This window comes from Podarcis gaigeae, assembly GCF_964106915.1.
Source record: "Podarcis gaigeae genome assembly, chromosome: 15".
In the NCBI taxonomy this organism is placed as follows: Eukaryota; Metazoa; Chordata; class Lepidosauria; order Squamata; family Lacertidae; genus Podarcis; species Podarcis gaigeae.
This window is the reverse complement of record NC_139692.1, coordinates 41768316-41789876: the sequence shown is the minus strand read 5'-3', so window position 1 is coordinate 41789876 and position 21561 is coordinate 41768316. Positions and strand designations below refer to the sequence as shown.

Here is a 21561-nt window from a genome sequence, read left to right as displayed (position 1 = left end):
GCAGGGAGCCGAGCATGCCTCCCTGCCCCCCAGCGGGAAGCTGCTCCCGCTCACAACTCCTGCCCTCTGGGAGGAGGAGAGGCCTTCTTTGATAAAGGCCCTCCTGCGCTGTCTCCCCCCATCTTGAACTAAGAGGCTCCAGCTGCCTTTCCGCAAAGGGAAGGTGTCCACGGATCCCTGCCATCAAGCTCACACATTTGGTTCCCCTCCCTCCCTCTTTCTTGGGGTGCGATCCCACCTCACTATCAAGGTCTCGCTTTTCTGCCAAGATTCATAAACACTCCCTGCCTTGTTGAGCGACGCAGCCATCTGCCTGGGACCAACCACACTGTCATCCTCACAAACCTTTTTTTCCTAGCGATCTTTGCACAATTCTCTTTTTTAATAGAAAAGGACATGCAGCAGAAAGTCAATTTTCACCAGACTCATTTACCTAGGAAGCTGCCTTAATACAGAGCCAGACCATTGCTCCATCTAGTTCAGGGTTGTATACACTGATTGGCAGTAGCTCTGAGGTTTCAGGCAGGGAGTCTTTTCCCCCAGCCCTATCATTGGGGATGGAGCCTGGGGGACATCACCCCGATAAGCAGATGCTCTGGGAGTTGGAGGTCAGCGTCTTGAGGGCCAAACTTCCATGCCGCTGTGTTCAATAATCTGTTCAAAACGTAAAAGTTCAACACGCAATGGAAAGGGCTGTGTCCCTCACCTGAGGCGACTGCTACCTTCTTTAACCCCCTTCTTCCTCGACCTCTTCCCTGTTAAGAGAAAATGAGAGAGGCTGTTTTGAAGAATTACCACTGGTTTCCAGAGAATTATCCAAGCAGGGAGATCAGAGGCAGTTCCTCTTCACTGGAACCTCCAATTGCTCCAGAAGAAGTGGAGGACCTGACTTTTGTGCAGCTAACACACCTGAGAAACCGGAAACATTCTTTGTTTGGCTACTTCAATACTCTGGCATCAAACAACACACTCTCTCTCAGCCACTCACCAGAGTCTTTTGCAAGAGAGAAGTTTAGGGCAGATCCTTCTGTAGCTCAGAGTCCGCAAAGGGTTTTCATCCCAGCTGGGAAGTCCAGCCTGCAGCTGAATTCAAAGACCAGCATTGACTCAACGTGGCCAGTTCACAGGATGCTGAAGAAAACCTAGTTATCTATCCTGGCTTCTGCATTTCCAGGCTAAAGGAAGCACTCTAAGAATAGCTTTAGAAATGCGTTTTTGGAGAGAAAGTAAGTTTAGGACTGATTGTTGGAGTGGGGCGTGAACGCAGCGCCAAGGAGAGGCAGAGTCTGGTAGTACAAGGTTGATCGGCATAGCCTGCTGCTCTGGCGACTTGCAACCCGATAGACTGCACTGACCAGCAAAGGCTCTCCAGTGTTTCAGGCAAGGACTCTTTCCCCAGCCCTTTCCCCAGCCTGGGATTGAAGCCCGGACCTGCTGCCTGTGAAACAGTTGCTCCCCCACTGTGGCCTTTCTCCCCCAAAATGAACCAAGATTCTAGTCCTCATGATTCTCATCTCATGATTTAACCGTCTAGCTCAGTACTTCCTACCCCAATTGGCAGAGGTTCCTTCTGCTCACAGATCCCAGCCTGGCTGTGGGTCTTCTGACATTTCTGTATTTTCGGGCAGGATGAACTTTGCCGCCTGAGCAAATGCAGAAATCCTTTCAAACAGGCCTCTCCGAAACCACCGGACCCTCATAGCAAGCAGAGGTGCTGGGCCCATTTCAGAGCACTTGCTTGGCCTGCAGAAGGTCCCAGGCTCAATCCCTGCCGACATCTCCAGCTCAAAGCGTCTCTGGTCCCAAGCAGTGGAGGAAAAATCCTTCCACAACTGAGACCCTGGCGAGCAGCTGCCTGCCAGAGTAGGCAATACTGGCCAGATAGCCTGATCAGGTAAAAGAAAATTTACTACGTCTCCTGTAAAGCAGGCATGGGGGTGGGGAATCCAGCCTGGGGACCACATTTCCTTCTGGGCATCCTCCGAAGGGTTGAGAGGCAGCAGTGGGTAGGGCCAGAGGCAAAAGTTCAATGGAGTTAAATGCGGCTTTTGTACAGTGTTGTAAACAAAATCTGCCCTTTTCCCTTATGGGGTATCCATGAGCCCATATAGAGTCCTTACGTAGGTTCCCTATTGGTAGGAGAAAATAACAGAGGCCAACCAGAAAGTATTGAGAAGCAAAGCAGCTAGTAAGCCTGATCTTTATTGATCTGTTGCAACAGGGTGCTCCCCTCACACGCAGGAAAGGAGGAGGACCCAAAACCAAGGTGTGGCACCCTTATATAGACATTTTGAATTCCCTGCCCTGGAGCTCAAGGCCACCCCTCCATACATCATACGTACATCACAGAAGGGGTGTAACCCAAGACCAGTATGGATGTATGGAAGTGAGAGCTGGACCATAAAGAAGGCTGGTCGCCGAAGAATGGATGCTTTTGAATTCTGGTGCTGGAGGAGACTCTTGAGAGTCCCATGGACTGCAAGAAGATCAAACCTCTCCATTCTGAAGGAAATCAGCCCTGAGTGCTCACTGGAAGGACAGATCCTGAAGCTGAGTACTTTGGCCACCTCATGAGAAGAGAAGACTCCCTGGAAAAGACCCTGATGTTGGGAAAGATGGAGGGCACAAGGAGAAGGGGACGGCAGAGGACGAGATGGTGGGACAGGGTTCTCGAAGCTACCAGCATGAGTTTGACCAAACTGCGGGAGGCAGTGGAAGACAGGAGGGCCTGGTCCAGGGGGTCACGAAGAGTCGGACACGACTAAATGACTAAACAACAACAAGAAGAAGACCTTTAAATTCTTATCACAACAGTAGGCTAGTTTGTGCATGCAAAGAACCCCTGTCCTCCCTGCAGACAAGCAAAGATCAGAGTTCAAGGATGTTTTTCCACCCAGGCAAAGACACTCGAGGAGGGTGTGAAGCAGGGTCAGTTAGGGGCGTGGCCTGGGTTGAGGGGCGTGGCCTGAGGAGGAGTGTGGTGTGAGAAGAGTCCTGAGGACCGTTCTGGCCAGGAACTCCAACCCAGCCCTGTTTTACAGCTGTGGAGCTATCCTGGTGACTGTAACTCCGAAGGCCTCGGCCAACTGGCTGACAGCTCAGGATCTCTTCTTTGAAATGATCCAGGCCAGGCCTTTAGGCAGCAGGCAGGCAGGCAGGCACACACACACACACACACACACACACACACACATCCCCACTTTCTGTACACAACACCCCTCCTGCTTTGATACTCCTAATTAGGTTTCATGGATGAAAAACCATCACCCGTTCTCCTCTCTCTCCCCCCTAATCCACATCTTTGCTTGTTAAGTGCCTCTCAGAGACATCTGCTTATTCTCCAAAGTAACCTAATTCCCACCCACCCTGCAGCTCTGGCACCTGGCCCCGCCGTTAGGCGAGGTGGAGAAAGAGCCTTCAGACAGCACCATTTGGAGTTTTCCAGTTATTTCTGTTAAAATTTCTGATTGTACAAGGCCTGGGTGATGTGTCGATACATCGCCCAGAACCAGTTTGAGGGCCAGAGTGCAATGGTGCCTTTAAGGTAAAGGGACCCCTGACCATTAGGTCCAGTCATGGCTGACTCTGGGGTTGCGATGCTCATCTTGCTTTATTGGCCGAGGGAGCTGGCGTACAGCTTCTGGGTCATGTGGCAACAAGGTAAACGCCGTTTACCTTCCCGCTGGAGCGGTACCTATTTATCTACTTGCACTTTGATGTGCTTTTGAATTGCTAGGTTGGCAGGAGCAGGGACCGAACAATGGGAGCTCACCCCGTCGCAGGGATTTGAACCGCCAACCTTCTGATCAGCAAGTCCTAGGCTCTGTGGTTTAACCCACAACGCCACCCGCATCCCCAATGGTGCCTTTACACAGCGGTATATTGCAGGTGAAACCGCTGTCGCTCCTGAGTCCCTCCACTTATGGAGAATCAAGCTCCATCGGCCCCAGGGCTCTGGGGTGAAACTGCTGTTGCTCCCACCAAGACTGGGGCCAAGGCTGCTCATTCATTCTTCTGCACTCTGGGTGCTGGAGGAGGAAGAACGATGCATCACTGTATCAGGATGTTTAGCTGGTGATGCATCATGTTATGGGGGGGGGGGACTGCTCCTTTTCCCTTATGAGGCATTCCCAACCCTGTACAGAGTCCTTAAGTGGGTTCCCTATCAGTAGGAGAAAATAACAGAGGCCAGCCAGAGAATATTGAGAAGCAAAGCAACTAGTAAGCCTGATCTTTATTAAACTGTTGCAACCGGGTCCTCACTCACCGCATGCAGGAGGGAGGAGGAACCCAAAACCAAGGTGTGCAAGGCCTTATATAGACTTTTGAAATTGCCCACCCTGGAGATCAAGACCAGCCCCCAAAACATCATACATACACACATCACAGAAGGAGGCAGTCTCCAGCAGAAATCCTGTCACTAATTGCTTTACCTGGGCAGCCTGGGCATTCTTTTGTGATGATAAATATTTTAATTCCTGAATCCAGGTGACAGGCTCACCCTACTCATACACAAATAGGCCTTTAAGACAGCAAAAGACCATGGAGAGGCTTTCCTTGAAGAGAAATATTTGAAGTCAATTTGGGAGAGTCAAAATGGCTTCAGGATTGCTGTCCTGTACGATTTCAGACAGGTGGTTTATATACTTACGTATGCGTTTGCCTTGTACATTTATGAACGTTTATTTTATATTTGGGACCTTATAACAATCGCAATGTTGAAAAGTGGATATCGCCAGTCCTAGATTTTGTGTGTGTGTGTTTGTTCTGTTTATGCATTGTGGCATGTTGCCAATTTTTATTTAACCTGCAATGTGGATAACGGCTAGAATATACGTCGGCATGTGGTTTCACTTGCAGGTACTTGAAACCGGACGAAGACAAGAAATCCAAACACAAGACGGCAGTAAAGAAGAAAACACTCAACCCTGAATTCAATGAGGTAATGTCACTCTGGTTTCAGGTGTTTGTTACAGGTCTATGGGAAATGGAAAGGGCCCTAGATGGAGGGACGTAGGAAAGTGACACACTCTAACCGTGGGTCCACCCAGCTCAATACTTTGGTCTCGAAAGTTTCAGATTGAGGACATCCCATCCCTAGTCTTGAAGCGGTAAAGGAATCAGGTCTGGAGTGCTGCTGTGGTCAGCTTAGCAACAAGCAAAATGCCAGGCTCCACATATTTTATTTCTTCCAGGGGTATGGAACATTGGCAGCCCTTCAGATGCCACTAGACTACAACTCCCATAATCCCTGGTCATTGGCCATGCTGGTTGCTGGGAGTTGGAGTCCAACAGCATCTGGAGGGCCACCATTTCTCCATAAGGGTGAAGGGGGCACTGCCCCACCAACCCACATCTGCTCTCAGCGAATACCCATCTGCATACCTTCCCACTTAAAACCAGTCCAGGCGGTTGGCACTGTATGTCAGATTCCTCCTCAGCAGATAGGAAACTGGGCACCAAGTGAAAATGAGTTGGCCCTTACTTGACACTGAACTTAAGAACATAAGAGGAGCGTGCTGGATCAGGCCACTGGCCCGTCTAGTCCAGCATCCTGTTCTCACGCAGGAGGGAGGAGGAACCCAGAACAATGGCGTGCAAGGCCTTATATAGACATTTTGAATTCCCTGCCCTGGAGCTCAAGGCCACCCCTCCATACATCATACATACATCACAGAAGGGGTGCAACCTAAGACCATCCCCCAGATACATCATACCTACATCACAGAAAAGGCGGTCCACAGCAGAAATCTGAGTGACTTGTTTATCTCGTCTGACAGGTTACCTGTTTAATGGTCACTTGATTGGATTGCCTGGGTAGCCTGGCCAGTCTTTTGTAATGATAAATACTTAGTTCCTGGGCCAGGTCACAGCCTCACACCCTATTCATATCTTTAGACAGGATTTGTGAAGGAAAAGACAATGGAGAGGCTTTTCCATTTTCCTTTGACCTTTTGCTCAGTTTGGGAATCAAAATGGTTTCAGGTCGGTCTTCCTGTGCTGATCTATGTATGTGCTTGGTTGGTACATTTAACATGTAACTAAGACCTCAAAATTCCTATCACACCAGCAACTGGTATTCAGAAGGATTGCTGCCTCTGACCATGGAAGCAGAGCAGAGCCACCGTGGCTAGTAGACAGCAATAGCCTTCTCCTCCATGAATTTGTCTGTTCCTCTTTTCAAGCCACTTAGGTTGGTGGTCATCACTACCTCCTTGTAGCAGGGAGTTCCACAGATTAACTATGTGCTGCATGAAGAGGACTTTCTGTTCTGTGCCCTGATTCTTCCAACATTCAGCTTCATTGAATGTTCCCAAGTTTTGCGTTACGAAGGATAAAATAAATAAATAAAATTATCCACTTTTTCAATTCTATGCGTACTTTTAGAATAATAATAATAATAACAACAACAACAATAATAATTTATTATTTATACCCCGCCCATCTGGCTGAGTTTCCCCAGCCACTCTGGGTGGCTCCCAACCAAGTGTTAAAAACAACACAGCATTAAATATTAAAAACTTCTATCAGGTTGACTCTTACTCACCTTGTCTCTAAACTAAAAAGTCCCCAGCACTCTAGCGCCATCTCCTGTTTGGGCTCCCAGACTTTCGCACCATCAGCCCCACTTGGCACTACTAACCAGCGCCCCCTGCAAACTGCAATTTCTCCAGTGCACCAAGTTTGCAGCTCTGCTTCATTGAAAGAGTGCTGGACAAGAAGAGCGAGAAGTTTGGAAACACGTCCTGAATGCACGTTTATCCCTTTCCGCTGCAGGAATTTTGCTACGAGATTAAGCACGGTGACTTGGCGAAGAAGACCTTAGAGGTGACGGTGTGGGACTATGACATTGGCAAATCAAACGACTTTATTGGTGAGTCTGAGGTTCCCAAGGGAGATTTGCAAAGCTTTGATAGTTTAATTGTCAAGGCACCGGACTGTTAAATGTCACCTGGATTCAGCATGACCTTTACAGCAGATTGCACAGATTCCCACTAAGTATCTTCCCACGAGGGATAGAGGCCTCAGCTCTTGTCAATTTCATTTCCCAGTGCATGGCAATTTCACCTGTGTTTATTCTTAAACCCCTTCCATCCCATTTCCATATTAATCTGTAATTTAAAAAAAAAAATCCATAGCAAAAAATATCCATACAAAAAATTGTATTTCAATACATACCTGTATGTATCTGATCACAAAATAGTATCTTAAATACAGAGTTTATTTCAATACCCACATTTGCCCCCTGAAATTCACATTTTGCAACGCATTCTGGTGCAGTTCTTCTGAGCCAAGAATCTATGCTGCAAAACTTGGAGAAGTACAAAAACTGAAGAATAATTATGTCTTGGTTCCATGTTTTTAGTCCAGGAGGTAAGAATTTGTTCTGTTCCCCCATTCGCAGAATTGCAGAATTGGAAGGGACCATGAGAACCATCTAGACCAACCCCAGCAGTGTGGGAATCTGCAGTTCAGGAGCCCCAACATGGGACTCGAACTCGCGGCCCAGAGATTAAGAGTCTCATACTCTGAGCTATCTCCTTCCTCCTTAAAAGAGGAAGCCACAGCCAAGATACACACAGTTTTTAGAAGACTACAGGGGTCAACCATGATTTGGGTGATTTGCCCACCCTCCAACTCCAGACCACCCCCAGAAACATCACAGAAGGGATGTAGCAGCCCAGAACCACCTCCCCCAATACATCATACCTATATCACAGAAAAGGTGGTCTACAACAGAAATCTGAGTGCGTTGTTTATCTCCTGTCTGACAAGTTCCCTGATTGCATTATCTGGGTTTTGGCCAGTCTTTTGTTATTCTAACTACTGAATTCCTGAATCTAGATCACAGGTCACAGGCTCACACCCTGTTCATATCTTGAATGTGCCCTTAAGACAGGATTTGTGAGGAAAGAGACAATGGGGACCTTCAAATTCCTATAACACCGTGATGGAAATCCAAATTTTGTACTGATCCTTTTTGTGTGGGTGTGGGTGTGTGCGCACAAACAGCCGCCAGGCTCTGCCTGCCCATTTGTCTCTCATTTGTCTCCCTCAGGTGGCGTGGTGCTAGGGATCAATGCCAAAGGGGAGCGCCTGAAGCACTGGTTTGACTGCTTAAAAAACAAGGATAAGAAGATTGAGCACTGGCACACACTCACAAACGAGCTGCCGGGGGCACTCCTCAGCGACTGACCTTACAGACACACCCCGGAAGAGCATAGCACACAACCCCGGCCAAGGAACAACGGCTGCCTTCGGATTTCTTGTTTACTTCATGCCACGGGAAGGATCCCATGTCGGCAAGGATTGAGAGGGGGCGGGCCTTGCTTGGAAGGTCCCAGCTACAGCCAATTTGCAGGGAACTATTGGACACTGCTACACGCCCCCCCTTTAAAAAAAGCAAACCCACAACAACTTGTTATTTCCTGTTGTTTGCAAGCTTCAGTCCTACAGATTTCTCTGGGATGCCTTGAATTTACTCTTGCAGCAAGTTGGTTATCTGTGTGTGTGTGTGTGTGTGTGTGTGTGTGTGCGTGTGTGTTTGGGGGGTGGGGTGGTCCAGAGGGCTGCATGCATTAGATCTGTGACTTCTTTGATATTCTGGATTCAGTCCTTGCTGCCTTGTGAACACAGTGGCAACATGAATGCACAAATATATAGTAATATAGATCTATAGATACATGGGTTAGGGGTTTTCCCTCTTCCTCTTTTCATTTGGTTTTTTTGTAATATGTAACTGATGCAAAGTGTTTTGTTGACTCTCCGAATTAAGAGATACTCGGTGACATCTCTAGCTGTTGTCTGTCCTCGGTGTATGTGCGGGAGACTGGGGGTGGGGGTGGGCAGAGGGTGGTTAGTTTTCAATTTTGCTCTGAAGTATTTCAGCCGTCCGGTTAGATAAGCGGTGAAGAAGCTGTGGCCCTCAAGATGCTTTTGGGTTCCAGCTCCCCAGACCACTGGCCACGCTGGGACCTAAAAGTGTAGGAGGCTGCCTTATACCCAGGCGGTTGGTCTATTCAGCTCAGTATTGTCTGCACGGACTGGCAGGAGCTTTCTGGAGGTTTCCTACAGGGAGTCTTTTTCCCCAGCCCTATCATTGGGGATTGAACCTGGGGGACATCTCCACTATAAGCAGATGCTCTGGGAGTTGGAGCTCAGTGTCTTGAGGGCCAAAGCTTCCATGCCGCTGTGTTTGACAATCTGCTCAAAACATAAACGGTCAACCCACAACACAAAGGGCTGTGTCACTCAACTGAGGCGACCACTACCTTCTTTAACCCTCATCTTCCTCGGCCTCTTCCCTCTTAAGAGAAAACGAGAGAGGCCACTGAAGAATTGCCAAAGGCTTCTCGCTGAATTTCAGAGAATTATCCAAGCAGGGAGATCAGAGGCCTGACTTTTGTGCAGCTAACACACCTGAGAAACTGGAAGCCTTCCTTGTGTGGCTACTACAGTTCTCTGGCATCAAACAACACTCACACTCTCAGCAACTCACCAGAGTCTTTTGCAAGACAGAAGTTTAGGGCAGACCCTTCTGTAGCTCCGAGTCCACAGAAGGTTTTCATCCCAGCTGGGAAGTCTAGCCTGCAGCTGAATTCAAAGACCAGCACTGACTTCCATAAGTCAGTCAAAAAACTGGGTCTGCTGGGCTTATTAAAAAAAAAAAGAATTATTCTTCTGTTAGCACAATATAGACTCTCTAGTTAAAAGAGAACAGTTGTATTCTCTGTATCAGTTTTATGCTTTTTTCATGTCTTTTTTTTTGGGGGGGGGAGTAGGTTCTGAGTTGTTTTTCATGTGAAGTCATTGCAGAAAACCATCAAACTCATATCTCACGGCTTACACCCAAAGGTAGTCATAATTAGGGATGGAGGAGAAATTTGGTTCCGTTCAAATTTTACGGAGATTCTCTCTGATCCGCGCTTTCAAAAACAATATGCAAACTGAAATGCAGCTATCCTTCGAAATTCACAGTTCTCTCAATTTCACAACGCACTTCTCCAATCAAATAATATGTATATTAGGAAAATGCGTGCACAGCACCGCTTATGTTAGTGAAAATAAGTTATAAAATGTGTTTATCAGGCAAAATTGCATACAAAAATATGTATGTTAGGGAGGAATTTGCACTAAGATGCTGGTGAATTTTCCTGCAGACTTTTTTAAAAATAGAAATTGCAAACTGATGCAGAAATCTGGAGAAGCAAAGACGGCAAGAAAGAGAAAGAGAAATTAATAGACCCAATCATCCCTAGTCCTGCTCAGAGTAGGTCCACTGAAATCACAGCTGCTGTAGGTCTACTCAATTCAAAGGTCCTACACTGAGTAGATAGTTGGAGACAACCCAATGCCTTTATGGATCCTGTGAGATTAGTTTACAGATTTAGAACCATTTGTAAGAAGTTATTTGGATACTAATCCACAAAAACTGATGCTTTTCAGATGTTGCTCCCATGGGCAAGAGTCATGTACTCGGGAAACAGGAAGTGCAAAAAGTACTTCCTGCCATCATGGTTTAAAGCTATTGTTGTTTGTGGATCATGCTGGAGGAAAAATAGGCCAAATGCTGATTGCAGTCAAAATCTCTCTGCAACATTTTGTATTCCAGGGGAAGCCTTGCCAATTTTCCTTAACACCTCCGCCCTGCACTTGTCACCCAACTAGGTATATTTCATTTTGCACAAGGAAAGAAGTTTTCTGCAATCAGCTGGATTCTTCCATTAAAAATGGCTTCTCCACCTCCCCAGCCACAAACAATGCTTTAATAACTGCCATATCCAGGAAATCACCATTCACGGAGTCATTTTCAGCCTCAAGCTCTTTTAGCGGACGGTGAACAAAATTGTGGCCAATTTTCATCAGGTGGTTCTGCGGAGATCATTTTCCGTTGTGTTCCAGAAAGCACTTGAAAAGGCAATATCTGGCACTTTGAATCGATGAGCTGTTTGGAGAAAGCGTTTCAGAGGCACATTCAGATACCTCTCGTGTGTTTTCCCATCGTTGCTTATTGCCGGTGAGAAAAAGCAGGAAAGGGGCATTTGCAGACAGCTGCCTGTTGTAGACTTTGCATCACAGTCCCCTGTTAAAAACAAAAGAAAGCATTTTCACACACACCCCAAGGCTTTCAGGGACGTTCCATCAACATAACTCTTCCACATAGGGCAAAATAAATATTTCCACCACACTTTTATGTTGATGGCGTGCCAGATAACTTCCCTCCACAGAATATTTTTCCTAGGTACAGAAACAACATCGCTTGTAAAGAGGCTCATGGAACAGCCAAGTTGTATGCCTTTAAAAAAAATCTCAAAAGATAAGCTGTTTTCAGTGTCTCAATATGATAACACGCACCTTCCTGCTGATTTCTGTGGGTACATGGTTCTTTTCATTTTCTATCAAAAGCCTTTTTTTACCTGGACTATGTACATATGTAAATGAAAATATATATTATACGGTATATATAAATATATATAAATATATATATATATATATTTAAAACAAAAACTACTGCATGTCAAGTTAGTGGTTGTCATGCAAAAGACTTGTTAGATGTTTGATACCAATGTTTTGCTACAGTGAGTTGGCCGCAGAAACATGTCCTCTGGGCTGCTTCCCCACAGATCAATTTTGTATTTCAGTATTACTATATGTACTTTTTGGTCAGATTTGTTTAATCTTTATAAATAGAAATGCAAATGAATAAAAAAAAATGATGGAAAAGTTTCATTTTGGAAGTTGAGTGATTTGATTGTATTTCTGTGCCGTTTCCCATTCAAATGAATCCCAAAGCGGCTCACAAACAATAAATAACATGACGGAGCGTCACAAGGGCAGCATAAATCACATCATATAATTAACAAACCGTCAGTAAAACAATCACAATCTATTAAGTACTGTTAGCAAACCAGCAGCTAAAGAATAAGTGAAACATCGCAATTACAGCGTGAGTCAGATGATTGACAAATCAATAAGACATTCATACTCTAGAAGGCAATATTAACAAAAGAACAACTAAAAAATAAGTTGGACAGTATGAAGTTCAGACACACTTCCCCAGCGATTCATAATCTTTCACTCTGTTCAGTTCCTTAAAATATACATGCACATCCATCAAGCCAGAGGACCTAGATCTAACAGAAATACCTGCAGCAGGGCTATACTTAAACTTGTTAGGTAACTTAAACCCACATCCCATTTATAAACTAAGCGTGCAACCCTATAGCTTGTTTACTTTGAAGTAAAAGAAGGCTGCTTTTTTCCCCAGTTGGAACTCACCAGAACTCAGTTCTGGCACCTCTCAGGTGGTCACTGCTGCCATTATAAGAGAACGAGGGAGGTGTCCATGGTGAGTTGGGGTACCTCTTTTTCTAGAAAAATAGTTCTGAGTAAGAATTAAAGGGACCCCTGATCATTAGGTCCAGTTGTGGCCGACTCTGGGGTTGCGGCACTCATCTCGTTTGACAGAGGGAGCCGGCGTACAGCTTCCAGGTCATGTGGCCAGCATGACTAAGCCGCTTCTGGTGAACCAGAGCAGCGCACGGAAACGCCGTTTACCTTCCCGCCAGAGCGGTACCTATTTATCTACTTGCACTTGGACATGCTTTCGAACTGCTAGGTTGGCAGGAGCAGGGACCAAGCAACGGGAGCTCACCCCGTTGCGGGGATTCGAACCGCCGACCTGCTGATCGGCAAGTCCTAGGCTCTGTGCTTTAACCCACAGTGCCACCCGTGTGTGTTGTATTTGGGGTGGATTTGTTCAGCTGAGTTATTATCTAGGTGAGTTTCTGGGGCAGACAAATCAGTGGTGGGTGGGACTACAAACAGAAGTGGATGGAGTAAGGATTGTGAATTTTATCACACATTCTCTATCCCCCATTCAAACAAGCAAAAGGCATTATTGGAGTTCAAGGATATAGCCAAGTGAGGCCAAAAAAATCAAGAAGGATGCAAGGCAGGACCTGTGAGATATGGTCCAGGGAGGGTTCTGAGGGCCAGACAGAGATGCTTGGAGGGCCACAATCGCCCCGCCCAGTTTACACACTTACACACACACACACACACACACACACACACACACACACACACTTCAGCGATTTAAACTAAGCATCCAAACACTGAGCCAGCATAAAAGAAAATCCCACTCAGTTAAATGGAGCAGCGTCTTGACAGTTGTACATAAGCAGCTCTTGAACTTCATCTCCTTTTTGGATGGTGAGCTGATTATTGAGACCTGGACTTAAGAAAGCTTAAGGTGCCTTAATGCCCAGGATCAGCTCCAAATTCCTGACACACCTGTGGCCTTATATAGGGGGCAAGCAGCCCTTCGAGGGAGTCGATTGCTTGCTCAGCCTCACCTGATCTGTGTCCCCAATAGAAGAAATGCAAGCTTCAAACGCTTCGTGGGTTGAGGTGAGAAACAGGACCCCAGGCCCTTTTGAGGGGCCGCAATGGCCCTACCTGGCCCCACAGAGCACCTACATATCAGTGGCTGTCCTCATGGGGCTGGTGGTCATCTCGGCCACCTTGGCGAACGGCTTGGTGATTGTGGTCTCTGTCCAGTTCAAGAAGCTCCGTTCTCCTTTGAACTACGTCCTGGTGAACCTGGCCGTGGCTGATCTCTTGGTGACTTTCTTTGGGAGCACCATCAGCTTCGTAAACAATGCCCACGGCTTCTTTATCTTTGGCCAGGCGACCTGCGAATTTGAAGGCTTCATGGTCTCCTTAACAGGTAGGGAGATGACCCTGGTGTCCCTTTGGTTTCCTTTGAAAAGCAGTTATCAGACCTTGCATTTACCGTATTTTTCGCTCCATAAGACGCACCTAGTTTTTAGAGGAGAAAAACAAGGGGAAAAAATATTTTGAACGAAACAGTGGATGTATGATTTTTGTGGTTCTTGCTGTGGCCACAGACATGTGATCTGATGGTGAAATTGGGGTGACCCAATGCAAAAATCCTGAGGATCCAAGTGGATCCATGCTTTGTAACCACATTTTTGCACCATTGCAGCCACAGGAAACAGTGGATGCGTGATTTTTTGGGGGGGAAGGCTGTAGCCATGGACATGCTATGATCTGGTGGTGAATTTTGGGTGACCCAATGCAAAAATCCTGAGGATCCATGGGCTTTTAACTCCTGCCTCCCAGGCAGCCTCCTTTACCTCTAGCATCCCTTATCTCTCTCCCGATCGCTTGCCGATCAGCTGCTTCCTTTCAACACTCCCTTCCCTCTTGTTTGCCTTAGTGTCTTTTCCTTAGCTGGAGCAGTTTTTGCTCTTCCTTTTCTTCTAATTTCTCTCCTTATTGCTTTAATCTTCCTGTTTCCCCCCTTTGCAAGTTTGCTGTCTTTACCTCCCCCCTCCCAGGTAGCCTCCTTTATCTCTAGCATCCCTTATCTCTCTCCCTGATCGGCAAACGATCAGCGGCTTTGTTTCAACACCCACTTCCCCCTCAAAAAAGCATGATCTGCTTTTTGCCCCTGGGCAATTCGGCTCCAGGGACCACGCATTCGCTCCATAAGATGCACAGACATCCCCCCTTACTTTTTAGGAAGACAAAAGTGCGTCTTATGGAGCGAAAAATACGGTATACGCTACTGTTGAGAGCCAGTGTGGTGTAGTGGTTAAGAGCAGCAGTCACATAATCTGGGGAACCGGGTTCGTGTCTCTGCTCCTCCACATGCAGCTGCTGGGTGACCTTGGGCCAGTCACACTTCTGTGAAGTCTCTCAGCCCCACTCACCTCACAGAGTGTTTGTTGTGGGGGAGGAAGGGAAAGGAGAATGTTAGCCGCTTTGAGACTCCTTAAAGGGAGTGAAAGGCGGGATATCAAATCCAAACTCTTCTTCTTCTTCTTCTTCTGTTGGAGCATTCAGAACGCATTGTGCGTCGCACATCTCTATAATCTGCACAACAGTTGCATTTTCATGCCAGTGTTATGATACTAAAATTGCAGGTTGGGTGGGAAGGGATGCCTGAAGCAGAGGAAGTCAGAGGTGGCCTACAAACACAATGGGCTATCCGGAAGGGCCCAACTTAGAAGCGGAACATCTGCTTTTCATGCAGAAGGCTCCGAGTTCAATCCCTGGCATCTCCAGGAAAAGTTAGGAATTTTACCCTTTCTGAAATCCTAGAGGGAGCTGCTGCCAGCGAGTGTGATCAATACACAGTCTCCACCCCCATCGTTCAGCCCAGTTGGGGCTGGGGGAGAATGCTGTCTGAAACCCTGGTGAGTTGCTGCCAGTCAGGGTAGACAATACTGAGCTAGATGGACCAGCTGTCTGATTCAGTATAAAGCATTTTTTTTATTTTTCGAAACCTCAGCAACCTTGATTTTTTAATAATAATAATAATAATAATAATAATAATAATAATAATAATAATAATAATAATTTTTTATTATTTATACCCCGCCCATCTGGCTGGGCTTCCCCAGCCACTCTGGGCGGCTTCCAAAAAAAAAATTAAAATACTGTAATACATCAAACATTATGGATGTAGCGCCATAGTTTCCTATGAGTAAATGCCATTTTTTTTGCTGCTATCTGATCATTTAGAAAACTCTAGCCATTTTTGCCCCTTCATGGATCACTGCCTTGTAAGGAAATCAGCCCTGAGTGCTCACTGGAAGGACAGATCCTGAAGCTGAGGCTCCAAGACTCATGGGAAGAGAAGACTCCCTGGAAAAGACCCTGATGTTGGGAAAGATGGAGGGCACAAGGAGAAGGGGACGACAGAGGACGAGATGGTTGGACAGTGTTCTCGAAGCTACCAGCATGAGTCTGACCAAACTGCGGGAGACAGTGGAAGACAGAAGTGCCTGGCGTGCTCTGGTCCATGGGGTCACGAAGAGGAGGACACGACTAAACGACTAAACAACAACAAGCCATTTTTGAGATTGTGCTCTAGTTATTCCCCTTCTCTGTGGTCAACCTCTCCTCTCTAGCCCTTCTTTTTCCAACTAGCATAGGCTGGTCCATTAGGGAAAATAGGGCACTGCCTCACCAACCTCATTCTCAGCTCAGCCAAGCCCAATCTCTCTGCCATCTTATTTACAACCAGCCCAGAGGGTGGCACTGCCCATTAGCTTCCTCCTCCTCCTTAGTCTCAGCATTGCCTTTGCAGAGAGAAGGAGGATGGGAACAAAACTTGAATTGCTTGGCTCTGGCGCCACCTACTGTTGGGCTCCCTGCCTCTTGCCCTACCATTTCCAATGGGCACTGGTCAACCCTGAGTTTGTGTTATGAATAAAACCTGCATTTCTCAAAGGCAACACGCCAAAGCTGTGCCCGCTATGTTTGGCTCCGTTCATCCCTGAGCTCTTCTCAAGGATGGAAGACGTGTTCTCTGTTGCTCTAGAAGGCATGACTAGAACCAAGGTGGAAGCAGATATCGGCTAAAACTTTGGAGACACTGTCTGATGAGAGGAGCAGCTTAACAGGGGAGCTGAACTGTCCCAGGAGGTGGTCGTGAACTCTCTGGAGCTGGGGGTCTTTCAGCTGAGTTGGGTCAGCTGCCTGCCAGGGATGCTGCAGGTGCCAGACTCCTACATTGAATAGGGCTTGGACTGGATGGCCACTGAGACATCCCTCCAACCCTAAAATTCTAGGTTCATCTCTTCTTCTTTTTTCCAGGGATTGTGGGTCTTTGGTCCTTGGCGATCCTGGCCTTTGAGAGGTATCTCGTGATCTGCAAACCAGCGGGCGATTTCCGCTTCCAGAAAAGGCATGCGGTGCTTGGTTGTGCTTTCACTTGGGGGTGGTCCTTAGTCTGGACGGTCCCACCACTCCTCGGTTGGAGCAGCTATGTCCCTGAAGGTTTGTTGACAGGGGACTTTAGGAAGACGCCTTATGCCATCTCAAACTGTTTGACCATCTAGCCCTGATCTTTTTATATATACTGTATTTTTTGCTCTATAAGACTCACTTTTTCCCTCCTAAAAAGTAAGGGGAGATGTGTGTGTGTCTTATGGAGCGAATGCAGGCTGCGCAGCTATCCCAGAAGCCAGAACAGCAAGAGAGATCATTGCTTTCACTGCACAGCGATCCCTCTTGCTGTTCTGGCTTCTGAGATTCAGAATATATTTTTTTTCTTGTTTTGCTTCTCCAAAAACTATGGTGCATCTTGTGGTCTGGTGCATCTTATAGAGCGAAAAATATGATATATATATATAATTTTATTAAGTTTTCCATTTTCCATATTCACATATCCTGATACATTGCTCTAACAAAGCAGCAACCTCCTTCCCTCCCTCTTTCTGACTTCTATAAATTATAAATTCTGAACATTTCTATCATCACTCTTTTACCTTCTATCTTTCTTCAACATTTCTCCTCATTATTGGTAAGTCAGTTCCTTATATTTACATTACAAAACATTTCAGTCCAAACCTACAAACGTTTTCAGATGTTTACAATTTTCTTTCATATAGAATATAAATTTGTTCCAATCCTTTTGAAATAGTTCGGATTTTCCCTGTCAACTTGGCCATCTCTACATACTCCACCATCTTGACCTGCCATTCTTCCAATGTTGGACGTTCCTGCTGCTTCCATTTCTGAGCCAAAAGTATCCTTGCAGCCGCTGTGGCATACATAAACAAATTTACATCTCTTTTTCGAACTTCCTCTCCAATTAAACCTAACAGAAATGCCTCTGTTTTTTGTTGAAATTATATTTTAAAACCTTTTTAAATTCATTGTATATCATATAGGGACGCGGGTGGCGCTGTGGATTAAACCACAGAGCCTAGGACTTGCCAATCAGAAGGTCGGCGGTTCGAATCCCCGTGACTGGGTGAGCTCCCGTTGCTCGGTCCCTGCTGCTGCCCACCTAGCAGTTTGAAAGCACGTCAAAGTGCAAGTAGATAAACAGGTACCACTCCAGTGGGAAGGTAAACGGCGTTTCCGTGCGCTGCTCTGGTTCGCCAGAAGCGGCTTAGTCATGCTGGCCCCATGACCTGGAAGCTGTACGCCGGCTCCCTCGGCCAATAAAGCGAGATGAGCGCCGCAACCCCAGAGTCGGCCACGACTGGACCTAATGGTCAGGGGTCCCTTTACCTTTTACTATATCATATCCCAGTAGGCCTTAGCCCTGATCTTTTGAACAGGAGCTGCCATTAGGGACTGGACCCAAGGGTTTTGTCTACATTTAATCACTCTATACCAGGGTTAGCCAATGTGGAGCCCGACATATGTCACTGACTCCCATCATCCCTGACCACTGGCCATGAGCGTAGCCAAGGGGGGCAGGGGGGGCAGCTGCACCCCTAATCAAGTAAAATAGAAATACTTAACTAATCACATCAGTTCTGTCCCCCTCACAACCAAGTTCTCCCCCCCCCACAAAAATCCTGGCTACGTCCATGCCACTGGCCATTCTAAATAGGGATGGTGGGAGCTGTAGTCTCCCATAGAAGTGCTGGCTGGGCCAATGGGAATTGAATGTTTAGGAAAGAGTTGTAGCTTGGTCACAGAGCATTTGCTTGGCATTCAGAAGGTGCCACGTTCAACCCCGAACATCTCTAGGTATGGCCGGGAATGCCCTCATCTGAAATCCTGTATCAGGGCTCAGCCACCTTTTTCAGCAGGGGGCCGGTCCACTCTCCCTCAGACCTTGTGGGGGGCCGGACTACTTTTGAAGGGGAAAAAATGAACGAATTCCTACGCCCCACAAATAACCCAGAGATGCATTTTAAATAAAAGGACACATTCTACTCATGTAAAAACACGCTGATTCCCAGACCATCCGTGGGCTGGATTTAGAAGGTGATTGGGCCGGATCTGGCCCCCGGGCCTTAGTTTGCCTACCCATGTCCTGAATGTTGACTGCCAATCGGTGCTGACAATATTCAGCCTGCTGGATCCTTGGTCCACCTCAGCATAAAGACTTTGAAAAGACTTTACTTGCAGGATGGCAACTATCAACAAGCAGCAGTGTTTATGCACATTAAGTCCAATACAACACATTTCTTTCCCTTGAGCCCAAGAGAGGGGCTTCTTGCTTCCAAAAACTCTTTTGTAGCAGTGCGTAAGTTATCAGTCCATTGCTTGCCTGTCCTCACAAACCCCTCTGGACAAAGTGTCTGCTTGAAGTTTCCACACTCAGCAAAGCAACCAGCCAACCTCCAACTCCCATCCCTCCTATCTAAGACACACACCTTCACTTTTAAAGGGAGTTAACAAATTAACAAGGGTATGATTCGGTGATTCTGGGGCCTTAAAAGGTTTCCTTTTCCCCAGTACAATTCATTCCTTGCATAATAATAATAATAATAATTTATACCCCGCCCACCTGGCTGGGTTTCCCCAGCCACTCTGGGCGGCTTCCAACAAAACACTAAAATACAATAACCTATTAAACATTAAAAGCTTCCCCAAACATGGCTCCCTTCAGATGTCTTCTAAAAGTCTGGTGGTTGTTTTTCTCTTTGACATCTGGTGGGAGGGCGTTCCACAGGGCGGGTGCCACTATCGAGAAGGCCCTCTGCCTGGTTCCCTGTAACTTGGCTTCTTGCAGCGAGGGAACCGCCAGAAGCCCTTGGCACTGGACCTCAGTGTCCTGCCAGAATGATGGGGGTGGAGATGCTCCTTCAGGTATACTGAACCAAGGCTGTTTAGGGCTTTAAATACATTTTCCTAACGAATACAGTACAAGAGTTTTCTCCCTTCCTTGAATCCTAGGCTTGAGAACATCTTGCGGCCCCAACTGGTACAGCGGCGGAAGCAACAACAACAGCTACATCATGACTTTGTTCGTGACCTGCTTTGCCATGCCTCTCAGCACATTCCTCTTCTCCTACGCCAACTTGCTGATGACGCTGCGAACCGTGAGTACCGGGCAGAGTTGCGCTTGCCCTGTGCTGCTTCGAGCGCATCGCTGTAGACAGCGGGGGGCAGCAAGCATTCCCTCGACAGTTCCCTGATCCTTCCTGCAGGTGGCGGCTCAGCAGAAAGAGCAGGAGACAACTCAGAGGGCCGAGAGGGAGGTGACGCGAATGGTTGTCGCCATGGTGGCTGCCTTCCTCGTCTGCTGGCTGCCCTACGCCAGCTTCGCCTTGGTGGTCGCCACCCACAAGGACCTCGCCATACGGCCAGCGCTCGCTTCCCTGCCATCGTATTTCTCCAAGACGGCGACAGTGTACAACCCCATCATCTATGTCTTCATGAACAAGCAGGTAAGCACCCGAGGGGAAATTAAATGCTTGTGGGGATGGCCATTTATTAGCCAGACTCATTCGTGGTCCTTTTTAAGGGCAATTCTGAAGAGTGGAAAACATCTATGCACTGTGAGTCAACCAACAATAGTTTTATCATGGTCAAGGACTAATATTCAGCACCCTGTAAGTCATCACAGAGGGCTTCTTCCATGGCAGCGGACTACGTATGTCAGGGTTTGGGAACTTTTCTCAGGCTCAGGGCCAAACTAGCTCATAAGGACTCTTCCAGGGCTGCCTTCCAGTAATAGTAGTAGTAGTAATTTATTTGTATCCTGCCCATCTGACTGGGTTGTCCTGGCCACTCTGGGCAGCTTCCAGCACACACAAAAACATAACAAAACATTAAACACAAAAACCTCCCTATACAGAGCCGCCTTCAGATGTCTGAAAAAAGTTGTATAGTTACTCATCTCCACAGGGTGGGCACCACTGCTGAGAAGGCCCTCTCCCAATAGTAGGTGGTAAAAAAAGGTAAAGGAACTGGAACGGTACCTATTTATCTACTTGCACTTTGACATGCTTTCGAACTGCTAGGTTAGCAGGAGCAGGGACCGAGCAACGGGAGCTCACCCCGTCATGGGGATTCGAACCTTCTGATCAGCAAGTCCTAGGCTCTGTGGTTTAACCCACAGCGCCACCCGCGTCCCCAGAATGGTAGGGGGGCAGGACAATGGGTGCAGCTCTTACCTTTCTATACTGTAGGGTTACATTACAAGTTTAATTCTGAGGTTCCTATGTGCCTTTTTTGGGGGGTTGGAGAAAAATGGAGGAACCTGAATTGTGATGGGTTTCAGGATGTTCAAATCAAGAACATCCAAATTTTGATTTAACCAAATTTCTCCTCCATCTTTACGCACTGCAACAAACTGCTCATTTGGACCCACCCTGGTTCTGCAGGCAAACGTGATGGTGACCCTGTCAATTCTCCCTTCTCGCCTTCAGTTCCGCAGTTGCCTCCTCTACACGATGTGCTGTGGCCACAGACCATTATCTTCCCAGGACACGACACCGGCTGGGATCAGCCTCCCAGGCCGCCTCACCACCTCAGCTTCAGAAGGAAGCAGGAATCAAGTGTCGCCTTCCTAACAATGCAGAAGGGCAGGACCTGCCGCCGCCGCCGCCTTTGAACGTGGCTCTCGTTTCTGTTCTCCAAGTCGCCTTATTAAAAGTGCAAAATCTGGGAAATGGAATCCCACAGAAGACGACAGTACCTTTTATTAGAGGCACATCTGGTGGATAGAGACAAATCTGTGAACTTGTCGACGCCATGTATTTTCTTCCTGCCCAGCTTGTGTCCTAAACTTTGCCCATTTATAAATGTGCATTGGGCCCCAAAACTAATTGG

At 47.0% G+C, this 21561-nt stretch overlaps 2 protein-coding genes across 2 annotated transcripts in view; both read left to right on the top strand.

Annotated features, from left to right (window-relative positions):
- DOC2B (double C2 domain beta) overlaps window positions 1–11730 on the top strand; it is a 137250-nt gene extending 125520 nt beyond the window's left edge. Inside the window, exons 7-9 of the mRNA XM_083715238.1 lie at window positions 4861–4942; window positions 6778–6874; window positions 8060–11730. Coding sequence (XP_083571364.1) covers window positions 4861–4942; window positions 6778–6874; window positions 8060–8196 — 316 coding nt within the window. The 3' untranslated portion in view covers window positions 8197–11730. The remainder of the gene's footprint in view (window positions 1–4860; window positions 4943–6777; window positions 6875–8059) is intronic.
- A 1770-nt stretch (window positions 11731–13500) lies between these two features.
- On the top strand, window positions 13501–21302 carry LOC310833014 (pinopsin-like; the record flags this gene model as incomplete). Its single annotated transcript, XM_083715371.1, has 5 exons — window positions 13501–13732; window positions 16633–16737; window positions 19681–19826; window positions 19935–20174; window positions 21159–21302. The coding sequence occupies 5 exons, from the start codon at window positions 13501–13503 to the stop codon at window positions 21300–21302; spliced, it is 867 nt and encodes a 288-aa protein (XP_083571497.1).
- Between the last annotated feature and the right edge of the window lie 259 nt (window positions 21303–21561).